The sequence below is a fragment of the Staurois parvus genome, unplaced genomic scaffold (assembly GCF_062004578.1).
Source record: "Staurois parvus isolate SC_StPar_1 unplaced genomic scaffold, SC_StPar_1.0 ptg000148l, whole genome shotgun sequence".
Classification (NCBI taxonomy): domain Eukaryota; kingdom Metazoa; phylum Chordata; class Amphibia; order Anura; family Ranidae; genus Staurois; species Staurois parvus.
Genome location: NW_028317944.1, coordinates 567,608 through 585,438, shown reverse-complemented (window position 1 = coordinate 585,438; position 17,831 = coordinate 567,608). Strand labels below are relative to the sequence as shown.

The 17,831-nt window shown below is 39.8% G+C and overlaps 1 protein-coding gene across 1 annotated transcript in view; it reads right to left on the bottom strand.

The window, feature by feature from the left end:
* The window catches only part of LOC149464696 (ATP-binding cassette sub-family A member 13-like), a 594,838-nt gene that overhangs the window by 144,731 nt on the left and 432,276 nt on the right, over positions 1 to 17,831 (bottom strand). The window contains exon 26 of the mRNA XM_089674212.1: positions 5,375 to 5,490. Coding sequence (XP_089530338.1) covers positions 5,375 to 5,490 — 116 coding nt within the window. The remainder of the gene's footprint in view (positions 1 to 5,374; positions 5,491 to 17,831) is intronic.

Sequence of the window (17,831 nt, the reverse complement as noted above, 5' to 3'; positions counted from 1 at the left end):
TATATACAGTATGATCAGCTGGCCAAATTGATTTTATCACACAATAGCATCAGAAACACAAATGTTAAATATATAAAACAGTTCTGTAGAAGTAAAATGAAAATAAAAAAGTTCTAAAAATGTCTAGAAAAATGTGACAAGCTTATGTAAACATGTCTGTCATATCTCACCACATGTGCTGGAACCAAGTTAGAAGAGGGAGGAAGTGACATGACTTAGGCTGAAAGTGAGAGCGCCTGTTTAAGCTTGTCAGTATGTAAAAGAGTGTACAAATATATGTCTTTATGCTTTCATGTGTGTTTCCATGTGAGGGTGTGTCTGTGAATGTATGCATGAATGTTCTGACTCTCTCAAAACATTTTTTTAATTTTACATGTAGACATCATAATTCCAGTAGCAGAGGTCTTGTATGACAAACCTCAATATTGTTGACTACAGCTATTTTCCAGATGTTAGTGGAGAACTGGGCTCACAGTGTTTCTTAAAGTCCATATATGTATTTTGATTGACAAGCCCACATGTAACACCCTATTTTTGTTCTGAAACATGACTTTACTGGTCACATTGCCGCAGATTTCACTGTAAGTTTTAACATCTTGTATAAAAATAGAACATATATACTGTATACATACCCATGTTTGACAGTTGGTAGGGCACACAGAGGAACCATCCTTTCACCTATTCTATGGCATACAAAAACACTGTGTGTTAAACTGAAGATCTCAAATTTCGGTTCACCGGTCAATAAGACCTTATTCTGGTCTTCAGTAGTCCACTGGCAGTGTTTCATGGCCCAGGCAAGACTCTTTTTTTGCCATCTTAGCAATAGCTTTCTTACAGGCAATTGGCCTGTCAAACCTGCAACTCAGTCTTCTATCCAATGTAGAGACTGAGACTAGCTTACTTCCATCAGTGTTAAACTGTGCTTGAAGCTCTTGTCCTGTGAGCTGCCTGTCATGCAAGCTTTTGACTCTGAAAAACTTGTCTTCTGATTCTGCTGTAGTTTTGGGTCTGCTAGACCACCTCCTGTCAGGATTTCCTTCAGTTTTCAAGTGCCTTTTGATGGTGTAGGAAACTGTACTCATTGATACCTTGGCTTTCTTTTTAATTCATTTAAAGGAAAGACCTACACTTTTAAGGGTTATAATGGTCTGCCTGTCTTCCTTTGTTAAATTGCCTTTTCTCTCCATTTTAAGAGCAGTATACTAGTTCCTGCAGTAAAATACTCTCCAAATACTGTGTACGATGTCTGTTTCAACACTGCTTTAATACAGGCAGAGAGCTTGTAAGTAATCAACAAAAGTTGGGACAGCTATAAGAATTGTTAGCATAAACTTTTAGACTGGGTTGACACTAATGCGGTGTATATATATATATATATATATATATATATATATACACACACACAGTGCTCAACATAAATGAGTACACCCCAACAGATTTGTCAGAAAACCTTTGCTTTCCTTTCAGAATCAACATTTTCTATGGGATACTACACTACAAAATACTACCACAAATGCGGGCCATTGATTGCACACAAGATTTGTTAATTAACAAACATAAAAACGTATGTTTCCTAACAAATTAATTCAAGACCATGTTGCAAAAATGAATACACCCCAATGAAGTCTCAGGAGATGAAGCTAAATTTTACAAAATCCTAATTGACAAGAATTCAATGACAGGTGAGTCGCATTATTCATTAAACAAGTGTCCAGCATACATTTGATTATAAAAGGGCATTACTTAACAAAGAAAACCCTTTCCCATTTCATGTTGTCAGCAATGGCACCACATTGAAGAGAAATGACACAAGGCCTGAGAAAGAAAATCAATTCTTTACACATGAAAGGTGAAAGCTACAAGAAGATCAGCAAAGCTTTACTAATCTGTTAAAATACTGTAGCAAAAGTGATACAAAAATGTAACAAAGATGGAACTGCAACAATCTCACAGAGACGTCCAGGCTTTTCACGGAAGTTAACACCTCAACAGGAGCATCTTCTGATGAGAAGGGTTGAAGAAAATCACATGCAGGTTCACTGCAGTTAGCTAAAGAAGTAGAAAGCCGAACTGGGGTGATTGTTTCCTGTGACACAATATGGCGTACACTGAAGATGAATGGCATGCATGGGTGTCGTCAATGAATGAAGCCTCTCCTAAAGCCTATGCACAAAAATGCCCACCTAGAATTTGCCAGGGCTAATGCTGAAAAAGGGACCCTGTACTCTGGTGTGATGAGACCAAGATAAATGTTTTTGGAACTGATGGTTTCAAAACTGTATGGCATCAGAAAGGTGAGGCGTACAAAGAAAAATGCATAGTGCCTACAGTGAAACATGGTGGTGGCAGTGTCCATCTGTGGGGTTGCATGAGTGCTGCTGGTATCGGGGAGCTGCATTTCATTGATGGTATCATGAATTCAGAAGATGCTATTATCACTCTGTTCCCTTTGTGTTTGTGCACTTTTCCAACATGACAATGATCCAAAACACACAGCTATGGCCACTGCTGCTTTTCTGAAGAAGAACAAGGTGAAAGTAACTCAGAAGAACAGGAAGAAAGTCTGCTGATCTGAATCCAATCGAACACCTATGGGGAATTCTGAGGAGACAAGTTGAGCATCGCTACCCATCCAAAATCCATGCTTTAAAAGAGGGTGTTCTTGAAGAATGGAAAAAGATGTTGCAATATGTTGCCAACTTGTTCATTCCATGCCTAGAAGACTTGGTGCTGTCATTACAAATCATGGAGGTCATACAAAATACTAAATGTAGTAGTTTTTGTTGTTCTGGGGTGTACTCATTTTGAGTACTAATTTGAGTAAATCTGAAGATTTTGTAATATAAGTTACTGTATATTATTAACATTACTTTCATGTAATGAGCTAAATAAATGTTCTATAAAGCTCAGCAGTTTTGTCAAAGTTTTGGAAATTGTTCTTGTGTTCATTAACCACTTCCTGACCGTCCGCTGCATATAAACGGCCGGACGGTGGCAGTGCAGGGTCGGGTAGACAGTTATAAACGGCCTCCCCGCACCCTGCTTGTGCGCGCTCCCTGGGAGCGCGCAGCACCGCGGTCCGGTGCCCGCTGTGTCCTCCGGACACAGTGAAACACCGATCGTCAGACGGGACCTCTGTACGAGGTCCCAATTATGTGATCACTGATTGGCCAATCAGTGATCACATGCAAAGTAGTAAACAAGATGTCACTTGTGACATGATTGCTTACTACGTGTGAAATCTGTGAATGATCACAGAGGTCACATGGTACAAGGCTATTCACAACAGCCTTGTACCATGTGACAAGCTGTGACCAATCACAGCTCACTCAGTACTTCTCAATGAGTGCAAGAATGCAGACAGAGAGAAAGAGAAATGATTTCTTTTACATCCTATATGGGTGTAAAAGCAATCACTGTAAAAAAAAAAAAAAAAAAAAAAATCTTCATCACCCCCCACAAGTAGTACAGTGTCACCATGGTGACACTGTACTGCTAGGGTGACAGTATGTAAAAAAAAAAAATAAAAATAAAAAATAATAATATAAAAAAATAAAATAAAAATGTAAAAAAAAATGTTTAAAAATTATAATTTTGGTTATAAACTAATTTGTTTGTTTTTTTTTTACTAAAAAGATAATGGAATAAATTTTGGCTAAGATTTTTGATGAAATATTATTTATTTGCAAAATTTTATAAAAAAAAACACTTTTCTTCAAAATTTTTGGACATTTCATTTACATAGCAAACAAAATACAAATCCCAGTGGTGAATAAATACCACCAAAATAAAGCTTTATCTGTCTCAAAAAAATGGTAAAAAATTCATTTGGGTACAGTGTTGCATGACCGCGCAATTGTCATTCAAAGTGTGATAGCACTAAAAGCTGAAAATTGCCCTGGTCAGGAAGGGGGTAAAAGTGTCCGGTCTGGAAGTGGCTAAGATAGTGATTAAAATCCTACTTTTCAAAATGGGTGTACTCATATATGCTGAGCACTGTGTGTGTGTGTAATTTATTAAAGAAATACACATAGACATAATTTATTATGACTGAGAATACTGTATGCTACTACACCCTAATTCTTACTAGCTAACTTTATTTAAACTGAGTGTATATATCATTACTTTGTTAAACTTATTCTTGTCTACTGTCTGTTTATTCTTGTCTATTCCACACCCATCTCCTAAAGACACCTTGCACTACAGATATCTTCTGACAAGCTATGCCCATCTCTAGATATGTTTACATTACTGAATAAGCTATTCAAAGCCCTTTCACACAATTATATATTAATTGCGATTAATTATAAAAATTTTATATTTGCAAGCTTGCATTTATAATTGTTACAAACCAAATTATGAATTTAGAATAATACATTTCTAACTGAAAATACACATGTAACTTTGGAAGGGATTCCTTCATTCATAATTCCCAATGAAATCAGCACTGCCACTACTTTCTGAGTACAGTTAGGTATGCAACGTTGGAAAAACCAGCAAGTCACACACTGTCCTTGAGCAGGAGAGATCATGATTCATTACCCTTACTCTTCTACTTGTGTGTGTAAACAGCCTTTCCTAGAAAAGGATTATATGAATCAATGTCAGGGGCTTTTAAGAGGGTTATTCATTTCTAGCTATAAATGATAAAGATAACAAAACACTCAAAAAACTGCGTGAGACTCCTGTCAAAGTACAATGTAATGGTGCAATGCTGTAATGGCATATTATGATGGAAATTAATAACAATAAGCAATTTGGAAGGTACATTTTAATTAATTCTAATTATTATATGTATATAACTTCACACACAATTCAATTTCTCTAAACAACATAATCTAACTGTAGAAAACAAAAGAGTAAACAATCTAACAAATGAACTTGTTGTAAGCAATGATATTAAAAAGCGGGCATTATGCAGCATTGGATCTTAACAGTAACGTGCGTGAAACATCACTAAGGTTAATAAACTGACATGGGGGAAAAGTGGAGACTCTGCTAATGTTATCTGCTACTGAATCACCACATTATTGTTTTCAGCTATGAAATCACTCCTGAAGGTAGAATAACATATAATCAATAGCAGAGTACATAACAGGTTATAGTCAACTGAACAGCATGAGCATCTTTAAAAGGTAGTTCCAATGTTTGCCTCATTAGCAGCAAATAAATCTTTCACAGCCTCCAAATATATTTCAGTTCTCAACATTATGTTACCAGTGCAAAGTGTTCTTTCAATTTCCCAAATGAAAACATAATAACCAGAGTATGGTGAAAATCATGCACCCAACAGCAGGTGTGAGTAAACTGTAAAGATTTCTGCGTGAGGAGAACAAGCTATAATTCCTGAGCAGAATTTACAATCACATACCCAAAAAGGATCAGCAGGAGAGCAGAGGCTGCCAAGTTTTCTCGGAACGTAAAGGCAGCAAGTTGGAAGGAAGCTATGACACAGACACAAAGGCTGGAAGCAACTAGATAAAATGCCTTAAAAAACAAAAACAAAATAATTAGGAAGTTACATATTTTAATGCTTTCAATGTTTGTATAGTTTAAATTCATTTCATAATTTGTTTACATACACTGCAAATAGAAATGACTCTACAGTGAAAATCTTTCATAAAAGAGCAGCAATTTTAGTAATAATCTATATAGGTAAACAAATACAGTCAAGTCACATGTGTTGTAGCAGACCCTTTTGTAACCGTGATGCCTCCAACAGTTACACAGACAATGTACAGTATTTTCTGGCGTATAAGACTACTTTTTATACTTAAAAATATACCTCAAAAATTGGGGGTCGTCTTATACGCGGGGTATAAAATGTGAACCTTGAGTTTGTTTGGGTCAAGTTGGCTGGATGTGCAGTAATGTACATACAGTATACCGTGCTGAGCCAAGCTGGCTCAAAACAAATGTCCCTATGAGAGATTAATCTGTCAGCCCGCTGGATGTGCGGTATATACAGTATACTGCGCTGAGCCAAGCGGTTTCAAAACGTACCGGTACGTCCCTACTGTAATCATCCCGCTGGATGCGTGTATGTACGGTAGCTGAGGCTACATACAGTATACACTGGGCCAATCACAGCGAGTGATGTATTCTACTAATGAATACAAAGCCTGCTCGGATTGGCTGAGTCAGAGAGGTGGGCTGATGATGTCACAACCTCAGCCAATCCGAGCAGGCTTTGTATTCATTAGTAGAATACATCGCTCGCCGTGATTGGCCCAGTGTATACTGTTTGTAGCCGCAGCTACCGTACATACACGCATCCAGTGGGCTGATTACTGTAGGGACGTACCGGTACATTTTGAAACCGCTTGGCTCAGTATACTGTATATACCGCACATCCAGCGGGCTGACAGATTAATCTCTCATTAATCTCATTTGTTTTGAGCCAGCTTGGTATACTGTATGTACATTACCGCACATCCAGCGGGCTGTATATATACTGTATACTGTATGTAGCCGAAGTTACCGTATTACCGCACATCCAGCGGGCTGTATATATACCGTATACCGTATGTAGCCGAAGCTGCCGTATTACCGCGCATCCAGCGGGCTGTATATATACTGTATACTGTATGTAGCCGAAGCTGCCGTATTACCGCGCATCCAGCGGGCTGTATATATACTGTATACTGTATGTAGCCGAAGCTGCCGTATTACCGCACATCCAGCGGGCTGTATATATACCGTATACCGTATGTAGCCGAAGCTGCCGTATTACCGCGCATCCAGCGGGCTGTATATATACCGTATACCGTATGTAGCCGAAGCTGCCGTATTACCGCACATCCAGCGGTAACCATCTGATTTGGAATTTGATCCATATGATGACTGTCTTACAAATGTATCACAAGATGTCATTCATGAACTTATGATGTCAGAGGATGAACATGAGGATTTTGAAGGATTTTAAGTACCGATAAGTCATAACCATTTCAATAAAAAAATCTGATGTTTTTAAATGGTGTTCCCTCGGAAGGGGGGTAGTCTTATACGGCGAGTATAGCCCAAAACCTATGTTTTCAGTGGAAAATTAGGGGGTCGTCTTATACACCCAGTCGCCTTATACACCGGAAAATACGGTAATTGCATCTATGTTTATTTCCTATGTCTTTTCACTTACAGTAGTTAATTGTTGATTGTTATGCTGCCACATTGTGATCACTCTTTTTTATTGCAGCACAGTGACTAAATGAATATTTTAAATATGTGTATATCACCTACCCCAAAAACCCTCAAAAAGTCACGCTTTCTCCCCAGAAAGCAACACAGTATTATAACCTTTTTGAAAAATATATAAACAAATCCAAATAAATAAATATAAATAAAATCCAAACACTTAAATATAATAATAAAATTCAAAATAAAAAATAAAAAATAATAAAAAAGTCCAATGCAAAGTGTCCCAAAATGTCCCAATATAACCAAAAATAGTGTCAAACAGAAATGGTGTCCAAAAATTGTCCAAATATCCAAATTTAATTCATCCAGTCAGAAGAAATTCCCTTCCATCCCGTAATACCTGGAAAAAAACAAATTCAAAAATCTAGTGCATTACCTTAATAGATAATATATTCTCTCCATGCAAACACAAAAACACAAAAATGTGCAAACACTCTATATGTGTATCTCTTCCGTGCACATGTGAATAAACTGTGACCACTCAGTGAAAACTGCAACACTGTGTTCCACCAGCACCAATAGTATTAGATACTATTACCCTCTGTATCCATATACCAGCATCCAAATGAGATCTTCCCAATGCTCCAATGAAAATATTCCAAGGTCCTCAAAAGACAAGAAGAGATCTTCCCAATGCTCCAATGAAAATATTCCAAGGTCCTCTTTGTGGCTTTGCAACCACCAAACATGTCACTTTCACAGTGTAACTCAGCATGCAGAAATCAAAGAACCTTCTGCCCTCCTGCAGCCGGACACCATTGTGTCACATCCATAACAGTCTCTGCTCTTCCAGAAGAGCAGAGACTGTTATGGATGTGACACAATGGTGTCCGGCTGCAGGAGGGCAGAAGGTTCTTTGATTTCTGCATGCTGAGTTACACTGTGAAAGTGACATGTTTGGTGGTTGCAAAGCCACAAAGAGGACCTTGGAATATTTTCATTGGAGCATTGGGAAGATCTCTTCTTGTCTTTTGAGGACCTTGGAATATTTTCATTGGAGCATTGGGAAGATCTCATTTGGATGCTGGTATATGGATACAGAGGGTAATAGTATCTAATACTATTGGTGCTGGTGGAACACAGTGTTGCAGTTTTCACTGAGTGGTCACAGTTTATTCACATGTGCACGGAAGAGATACACATATAGAGTGTTTGCACATTTTTGTGTTTTTGTGTTTGCATGGAGAGAATATATTATCTATTAAGGTAATGCACTAGATTTTTGAATTTGTTTTTTTCCAGGTATTACGGGATGGAAGGGAATTTCTTCTGACTGGATGAATTAAATTTGGATATTTGGACAATTTTTGGACACCATTTCTGTTTGACACTATTTTTGGTTATATTGGGACATTTTGGGACACTTTGCATTGGACTTTTTTATTATTTTTTATTTTTTATTTTGAATTTTATTATTATATTTAAGTGTTTGGATTTTATTTATATTTATTTATTTGGATTTGTTTATATATTTTTCAAAAAGGTTATAATACAGTGACTAAATGGTTAGCCCTTCCACCTGGCAGTACTAGGGTTGTTGGTTTGAATCCCAACCACGGCACCAGCTGCCTGGAGTTTGCATGTTCTCTGTGCCTGCGTGGGTTTCCTCTGGGTACTCCGGTTTCCTCCCAAACTCCAAAGACATGCTGTTAGGTGTATTAAAATTAAAACATGATCAAAATATAACCTTCTCACAAGATGCGACTAAAAATAAATACCCCACAGAGCACTTGATTCAATCATAAGTGATAATAGCATAAAGTAAAAAAAAAAAAACGAACAGTGATGACATAAATCCAACAATAACTGGCAAAATTTCATGAAATAGTAATGTTAATATGATAAAATTCAGCAACACAGTAAATTAATCAAACTAACTGCAAAGTAGCTAGTTGTGACACATTAATTGTAAGTGAAATCATATAAATAGTGTAAAGTCCCAATTAGTGCATAAACAAAATCTTCAATACACTGTGAATTTACCAGTGACCACCGCTTGTGCTCCTCCACCAGCTAGCATGAGCACTCACCTCCAACTCTGACCCATAAAGGGTCATACACGCTACAAATGACTATGCTCAGCGGTGATATCCTCAGATGTCCCCTCAGTGATGTATCAAAGAAATCCTCTTATATGGATCAAACTCCAACTACGACCCATAAAGGGTCATACACCCGCCAAATAATCGCACCCAGCAGTTATAGCCTCGGATGTCCCCACTGTGATGCACCAAAGGAATCCTCTCACATGGACCACACTTACCCTTGGCTTCTGTACTGCGAGGGAGGGCACTCCGCTCCTTCTGCCAATATTCCAGAGAATGCGGAGTGTTCAGAATAATTATTCTATGCAGTAATTGGGACTTTACACTATTTATATGATTTCACTTATAATGAATTTGTCACTACTAGCTATTTTGCATTTAGTTTGATTAATTCACTGTGGTGCTGAATTTTATTATATTAATACTACTATTGCATGGTATGTTGTCAGTTATTGTTGGATTTATGTCACCACTTTGTTTTTGTTTTTTTTACTTTATGCTATTATCACTTATGATTGAATCAAGCGCTCTGTGGGGTGTTTATTTTTAGTCGCATCTTGTGAGAAGGTTATATATTGAGTAGCGCAGCATCGTGTTTTCATTTTATTTCATTTACACTGGTTGGATCACTGTTGGGTGCTTTCTGCAACTCTTGCACTTTAGGAGGTTACTGGCAGCGCAGGAGGAGCTATATATTGTTAGGTGTATTGGCTACTGTCTAAATTGTCCCTAGTATGTGTATGTATGAATGTGAGTTAGGGACCTTAGATTGTACTCCCCTTGAGGGTTAGGGACTGATGTGAATGTACAGTATATATGTAAAGCACTGGATAAATTGACAGCACTATATAAGTACCTGAAATAAATAAAAATAAAAAATATTTCATTCATTTTTGTGTATCCTCCCTTCTTTGATGCAATTTCCTCTTCCTTCATTTGTGAGTTCCTGTATTGTTTCTGCAAGATACTGTATGTACATAGGGGTTAGGAGAGAAATATTCCTTTTGACCTTCAAACACTGCAAATGCCAGCATTTACTGCATCATTGTCAGGAATGGACTCGCCAATAGTGGTGGGACTCACCTGCCTTGTGGGTTGCAGTACCAGGACTGGACAGCGGGTGCTCTCAGAAACCAGAGGCTCACTCCTGCAGTCAGCCAAAACACCTGAAGCTGATTGCAGGAGGTGCATATAAGGAATGGCCAGACTTGCAATCAGGGCCTTGGTGTATGTTTCCCAAGAGCCCCTGTACCTGCATCCTGTCTGCTTCCTGTCTGATCCTGCTTGATCCCTTACTCTGATTGAACTCCGCCTGTCCTGACCTCTGCTATTCCTGACCACTCTCCAGTCTGCTCCTTTGGTACCTTGTCTGCTCCTTTGGTACCTTGTCTGCCTGATTGTTCCTGACCCGGCCCGTCTGACTACGCTCTGCCTGCTCCTTTGTACCTTGCCTGCCCGTTTGCTACCGACCCGGCCTGCCCGACTACGCTTAGTATTGTTCTTTTGTTATCTGTTGGGGGTTTTGGTTTGGTTTGTTTGCACTGTGTTTATGTTTAGTCTTGCACTGCGTTTATGTATTGTTTAGTCTTAAATAAATTATATTGTTTATACTATATCTGAAGCCTGCGTTTCCCTGTGTCAGTCCACACACCTCTGGTCACACCCGGAGCCCTGACAATCATATTATTTGCCTCAGTCTTTCTCTATGCAGAAAAGATATTCCTTGTAGCCAAGTGTTTGGTGAGTTCAAGTATCAAGTAGATGAAGATTATATTCAGTGAATGTCTTTGCCACATTCAGGCCAGGCATGCATGTTTTAGGAAGGGGTAATTTACTATTGCAACAATTGGAGTCAGAATAGTGATTTATTACTAAATCCATATTACAATGTGGTAGCGTAACACTTGCTTTAAGTGTTATTTGACTTGGGTATATTTTACAAAACTGAAACAAGATACAGGCCAGAAAATGCTTTTTATTGATTTGACAGCATGTAGTTTTAGGCTACAAACACACACATGCTAGCTCTTGTAGACAACATCCCAGATCCATATAATATATTCACAGAAAGTTTATTGGACTTCACTACTAAAATGTGAAGTCAAACCATAACTGATAATTCAACACTGACCTGATCAATTGCAGACTCTTGTCTGCATTCTTCCCCTTCCCAATTAAATCATATCTTCTTCCTCCTTTTAAGCTCATTGAGTGTCAGTCTAATGCTACTCATCTTTCAATTTATTCTTCTAATTTACATTTTGCAAAATCAAGCAGAGACAGCTTGATAACCTTACTGGGTTTATAATGGTTAGGTTACATCTGATGAGAAGTAAGAAATAAGTAGGCAGCAGGTAATTAAAACTGCTAGCATATACTCACTAAAATATAAGTTTTGAGCCCTTCTTAAATATTTTATTGTAGATTTTTATAATAAAAAAGGTTAAAATATGAGAAATTTAAGTTATTTGTAATACAATGCACTACTTAAAATTTTAAGAAATTAAAATACATGGGCAAATTATGTTATGTGCTAAATTAAACTGATAAAGGAAGTGTCGGGGATCGCCGCGGCGCAGGCGCAGTGCACCGCCCTGTGCCGGGCCGACCGCGGCGATCGAGCTCGCGCATGCGCAGTAGAGGCCGCGGGCACGCGCCTGGCACCAATGACAGCGCAGGGCGGGATATTTAAATGGCCCTGATCTGTCATTCAGTGCCTTCTGGTCTTATCCTGTATTGCGAACCTGTTTCTTGTAAGTTGCTGACCCGGATTGTGCCTAAACCTGCTGTATTCTCCTGCCCAGACCCTTGCTTTGCCTGACCTCTCTCCTGGATGCCCCCTATTGGACCTGACCTGCTGTTGCTGACCTGGCGTGTGACCCGACTATTCTCTGCCCGCTGCTTTGTACCGCACCGTCCCCATAGTTACCGACCCGGCCTGCCTGACTCTGCACTTGCTCAGCCATCCATCCCTCTCAACGGGGTCTCCAGACCTCCTCATATCAGGCTCTCTTCCGTGGGAGCCCCTGGCGAATACCCCTACCACTGACGGGTGTCCTCAGTAGTCACGACCTGGTCCCGGGGTACTCCAAGTCCATCCCCACCATCAGGGGCCCTGGTGAACAAGTACTCTGGGGCTTAGACTCCGTGCGCTGGGGACGCCTGATCAGTGGAGTGCTAGTGGTGTCGCCAGGCGGTCCCTTACAGGAAGACTAGTCTTTTTATTGTGATTTAGCTGTAGAACTCAAAAGGATCAACTTAATAAAAGATCATGGTGTGTTAGTGTATTAAAAAAAAACCCTTTTCTGTGCATAATTTTTTCATGTTTGCATGAAGGAGCCAGGTAAGACTCACTTCATTAGTGAAACTGTACCATGAGGTATTAAAAACCAACAAACCAGCTTGATGGCGATCACTCGTATCTTTACCTAACCTTTTGCACTATTGCACTATTTTTGGACTTGGAAGCATGTCTAGAAATAGGTGAAGAATGCAAGAATGAAATTAGAGAGAGTGGAATTGCTATTGGAGTATTGCAATAAGAGGACGCAGTGGCAGTAACTTGCAAACAAGCTAGCTTCAAGGAGTGGTGGCAATCCTGAAGGTTGGTGGTGGTGGTGGTAGCTATGACAGAATTTCTTTCTAGTCATAAACAAGTGTACATTTTACATACAATAATTAGTTTTTACTTTATCTTTTTGTAGTGCTCACCCCCAAAGGAACTGCTGGAATATTGTCCAGGGCCTTTCTCAAGTAACGCAGAGGCAGCCAAGCACACAGCAACAGTCAATATAATTGGCTCAATGAACAGTTTAGGGGTATCTTTTTGTGTATTTTTTTTATTTTTGGGTAACTAGGATAGGGGTTGGGAATTGTAATGGATACTCCAGAATTATGTACAAATAGGAGAACTCTCTTCACTTTAGCTGAATTTCAGAAACACATATCTTCTGCCATACTCAGAACAAAATCTACTGTGAAAGATTAAAAGAACAGTTTTCTTATATTGACACTGAGAAGGGCTGACTGTATAAATCTTACTGAAGAGAAACTACTTGTCCCAGGATTGGTAAACAGTCTTTCACAAACTAGAAGGTGCTGGTTGATATATACCTTTTGTTATCACCGCCTGGCAGAGTCTCTAGCAGCCCACCGCATGGACGCCCTCAGAGCGCGGGGTCTAAGTCCCAGCCTGCTGTTCACCAGGGCCCCTGATGGTGAGGATGGACTTGGTGCAGACTGGAACCAAGTCGCAACCCCCGAGTGTGTCCTGCGGCGGTAGAGAGTACTGACAGGGGAGTACAGGAACGGAATCTAATTTGGAAGAGGCAGACAGATACACTGGTCTGATCCGAGCCGGATGGATGGATGGTCGGGTACAGTATGCGGGGTCAGACAGGCCGGGTCGGTATTATGCAGGCAGCGAGGTACAAGAGGAGCGAGCTAAGAATGGTCAGGTCACAAGCCAGGTTCAGCAGGATGCGGGCAAATACAGTACCAGGGATCAGACGGAAGAATAGGCAGGCAAGCCAGGGGTTAAGCAGGAGAAGAGCAGGATCAGGAACAAGCAGAAGTCGGCAACGGAGTATACAGCAACACAGGAACAGGATAAAAGATACAAGACCAAACAGCAACTTGACATAAGTGTTCCTATGTTTAAATAGCCCGCCTCCTGCTGTCATTGGTGCCAGGCGCGCGTCCGCGATCCCGAGTGCACATGCGCGAACCCCGCCGCTGCCATGCGCGCCCAGGTCCTACCGCCCGCCGGGTAGTGAGTGTTGGCGTTCTGCGTATGCACCGCCCGACGCGATGCCGCAGAACACCCGGATCCTGACACCTTTCAGGAGAGGAATTACATATCCCAACAATCCCTATAGCGTACAGTCCCAAAAACTGGAGCCAAAAAGGTTAGGCCACGGGATTAGACTCTAGGAGAGCAGTCTCCAGTTAGAACAACAACTGGCTTCTTTACTAAGAAACAGTTTTCTGCTAACAAGCACAAAATCCCCAGATCAGATCAGTACTCACAAATGTCCTTTAGGTAATTGGACGCCTCCTTCCAGTACCACATATTACAGTGAGGTAAGGTTAACCAGACTCAGAACACTTTCCAGATCTCAGGACTGGAGTATAAGCCCTCCAGCAAGCCCTAGCTGGGAACTCAATGAATAGTAGATTGAGGTGAGTGGTAGCAACCCCCACCTGAACAGATGGAAGCCCTTGGAAGACAATGCTGTACTGCCCCTCAGACTATTTATACACCCTGCGAGCAACCATCTGTGCAGTCTCCCACAGGGATTGGCTGAAACAGTACAAATATCCATGCTGCTCATTTGCCTTGCTTCACATCTATGTCCCAGAACAGTCCAGAGTGTTCTGGAATGCAGAGAAGAGCAATCAAACTTGCATATTGTGAAATATAGAACAGACAAAAAAACTCACATGCAACTCAACTGATTACAGTGGAGCCGAGAGCTACATTTACCTAACCTAGCACCTATCTAGGAGAGTGCTATATTTACCTAATTTGTTGCACCCTTTTTGTATTTGAAAACATGTCTAGAAATACTGTTTGTAAATAATGAAATTAGGGGGTAAAAGTGAAATTACTGTTAGGGTATTGAAGTAAGATGAACACAATGTCAGTAGTCTGGAAAAAGGGCAGCTATAGGGGTAGCAAACTTTGTTGTGGTAGTGGCACCTTGGATGGAGTTTTCTACTAGGTATATATTGTGTACATTTTACATACAAATATGAGGTTTTTTTACTTTCAATTATTGATTGTTAAAATGTGCACTATACACAGTGTTGCTACTTTTAGGTAATCTGAAATGTATAGCCTTTCCTAGAAGCAATAGTCAATTCCTGTAATGAGTAAGGAGCGATGTGTTCAACTTCCCAAAGTTTTTGGAAGCTTTTTATAAATGCTTCTTATTATTAATGCTGCTACTGGTTTTTTTTATTGTTTACTGACTGCTAGACCATCGTTTGATTGCAATGGTAGAGAAATGGGAAAAGGGGCTTGGAATTCCACCAAGGTCCTGAGATCTTATACCCGTAAAATATCGAAAGATGCTGAAGATGACTGGAAAATTAAACTAACTCTATAAAGTGCTTTCCCTTCCACAAGCACTGGTCTCTAGCCCTTTGAGGACCATAAGATTACGGAATGCCAAAGAATCAATTTTTTGTTTTTAAAGTTCGCACACTTCAGTTGCTGTAACTAAGCCATTTCATGAAATAATTGGCAAAAAGCTAGATCCATTTGTTGTTTGTTGATAAGAACTAATATTTTGACTCAAACCAATTAAAAAAAAGTATTTTAAGTTCTTAATCAGATGATACAGGCAATTAAAAACATGGGACAAATACGTCCCTTGGTCCTCAAAGAGCTAGTATTGTACTGACTATGCTGACAGATCTCCTCCTACCTGTCCTTGATTTAGGCATACTTTATTTTGATATAACTAATATGCATCTTTATAGTTCACATTGCAAGGAAATACAGAGGGAGGTCGCTGGGGGTCCTCATAAAATGTGTGAAATGTAGTCCTATGGTCTGTAGATACATCCTTGCAATAGATTGTTAGCTTGTCTTTTAAGAAACCAACATCAGACATGCTTTTTAACCTGCTTACCTAACAAAACCCACACTACTGTATTGCATCCATCTGTCTCTTTACTCAACACGTGAAATGATAGTCTGCACCTTTGTCTTATGTTTTTAATGAGAAATTGGCATGGGAATCCCCCCTACAAATTGACCATCACTTTTACAAGATCTTTGAACCAGTTGCAGGAATGTATGACAGAGTGGTCGCCATGTACACGTGACAATAATATCACATATTCTCCACAAAAGTGTTGCAAGAAAAAAGCCACTCCTCAAGAAAGGCCATACTCAGTCACGACTGAGCTTTGCCAAAATGCACCTTGAAGATTTTGAGGCCACATAGAAAATGGTGTTATGGTCAAATGGGACTAAAATTGAATGATTTGGCCTCAACACTAATGTGTCCGTTTATGAACCAGCGGTAATAGATCGCTGCTCAGTTCTCCGGCATTCTTGGAGAACACAGTTCTCCTGTGAATGCAGTTTATGAAGCAGTTCTCCGAACGAAAGGAGAACGGTCTCCAAACGCTGGAGAACGGTCTACAAACTCTGGAAAACGGCTGATTTTACTATAATCTCGTGAGATTACAGTAAAAGATCAGTTTACTAAGCAGAGGTAAATTATCTCTGCTTAGTTTGCGGTCCCTCCGATTCTCCAGCTCTGGGCTAGAGAATCTGGAGGGAGAACACAGATCTCCAGTGAAGGGCTGAACATATTCTCCTGGGTGTCATAAACTGTGAATGACCAGAGAATAGCTGAGATCCATTGAATCGCAACTATTCTCTGTCATAAACGGACACCTAATTGAAATGTCTTGCAGAAATCCAATAAAATTCACCATCCAAATAACACCATTCTTACAGTAAAGCATGGAGCACCTGTCAGGATAGAAGGGAAAATGGATGGGTCAAAATACCATCAAATTATTGAGGAAAATCTGCTGCCCTCTGCCAGAAAGTTGTCAATGGGAAGAAGATTTACCTTCCAACATTACAATGACCCAAAATACACAGCAAAAATGACCACACAGTAGTTGAAGGGGAAAAAGGTGAATGTTCTTGCATGGCCTAGTCAAAGCCCAAACTTAAACCCCATTGAAAATCTGTGGAATGACTTGAAGACTGCAGTCCACAAATGGTCACCATCAAATTTAACAGAACTTGAACAGTTCTGCAAAGAAGAGTGGGCAAATATTGCAAAGTTTAGATCTGCAAAGTTAGTAGAGACATATCACAACAGACTAAAGGCTGTAATTAAAGCAAAAGGTGGTTCAACAAAATACTAACACAATGGGGTGATCCTTATTCCAACTCAATGAGTGTTTTTGATTTTGTTTTCCTGACATGTTGGTGTTATATCTTTCGCTTGGATGTTATAAGTTGCTCTGAGTAAATACAGCTGGATAAAACAAAAACTGTGTCTGTCTTTATTTCAGACTGCAAAGCAACATGATGTGATCTTTTTAAAAGGGGGGTGATTCTTTTCTATACCCACTGTATATATAATATTTATTCAGGTTACTTTATCCTAATACCCTATGATATATTTTGATCAGAGAAATTAGTAGATATAAAAATAGATGTGGCAACTAACCTATGTCACTTAAAATATCCAAAAATAATCAGGAAGCTATTATTATTATGAGCTATTCCAGAATTTTGTATTCCTCTAATCCTAAATAATTATATCAATTGAAGTTCTTTTAATATTAACCTCTTGCCGTCCGCCTGCTGTTTATAAATAGCAGGGCGGTGGCAGTCCAGGGGCGGGTTGCCGTTCCTAAACGGCACCCGCCTTTTCTAGCTGTGCGCGCTCCCTGGGAGCGCGCACCCCCGCGATCCGGTGCCCGCTGTGTCCTCCGGACACAGTGAAACACCGATCGTCGGACAGGACCTCTGTACGAGGTCCCGATCATGTGATCACTGATTGGCGACTCAGTGATCACATGCAAAGTAGTAAGCAAGATGTCACTTGT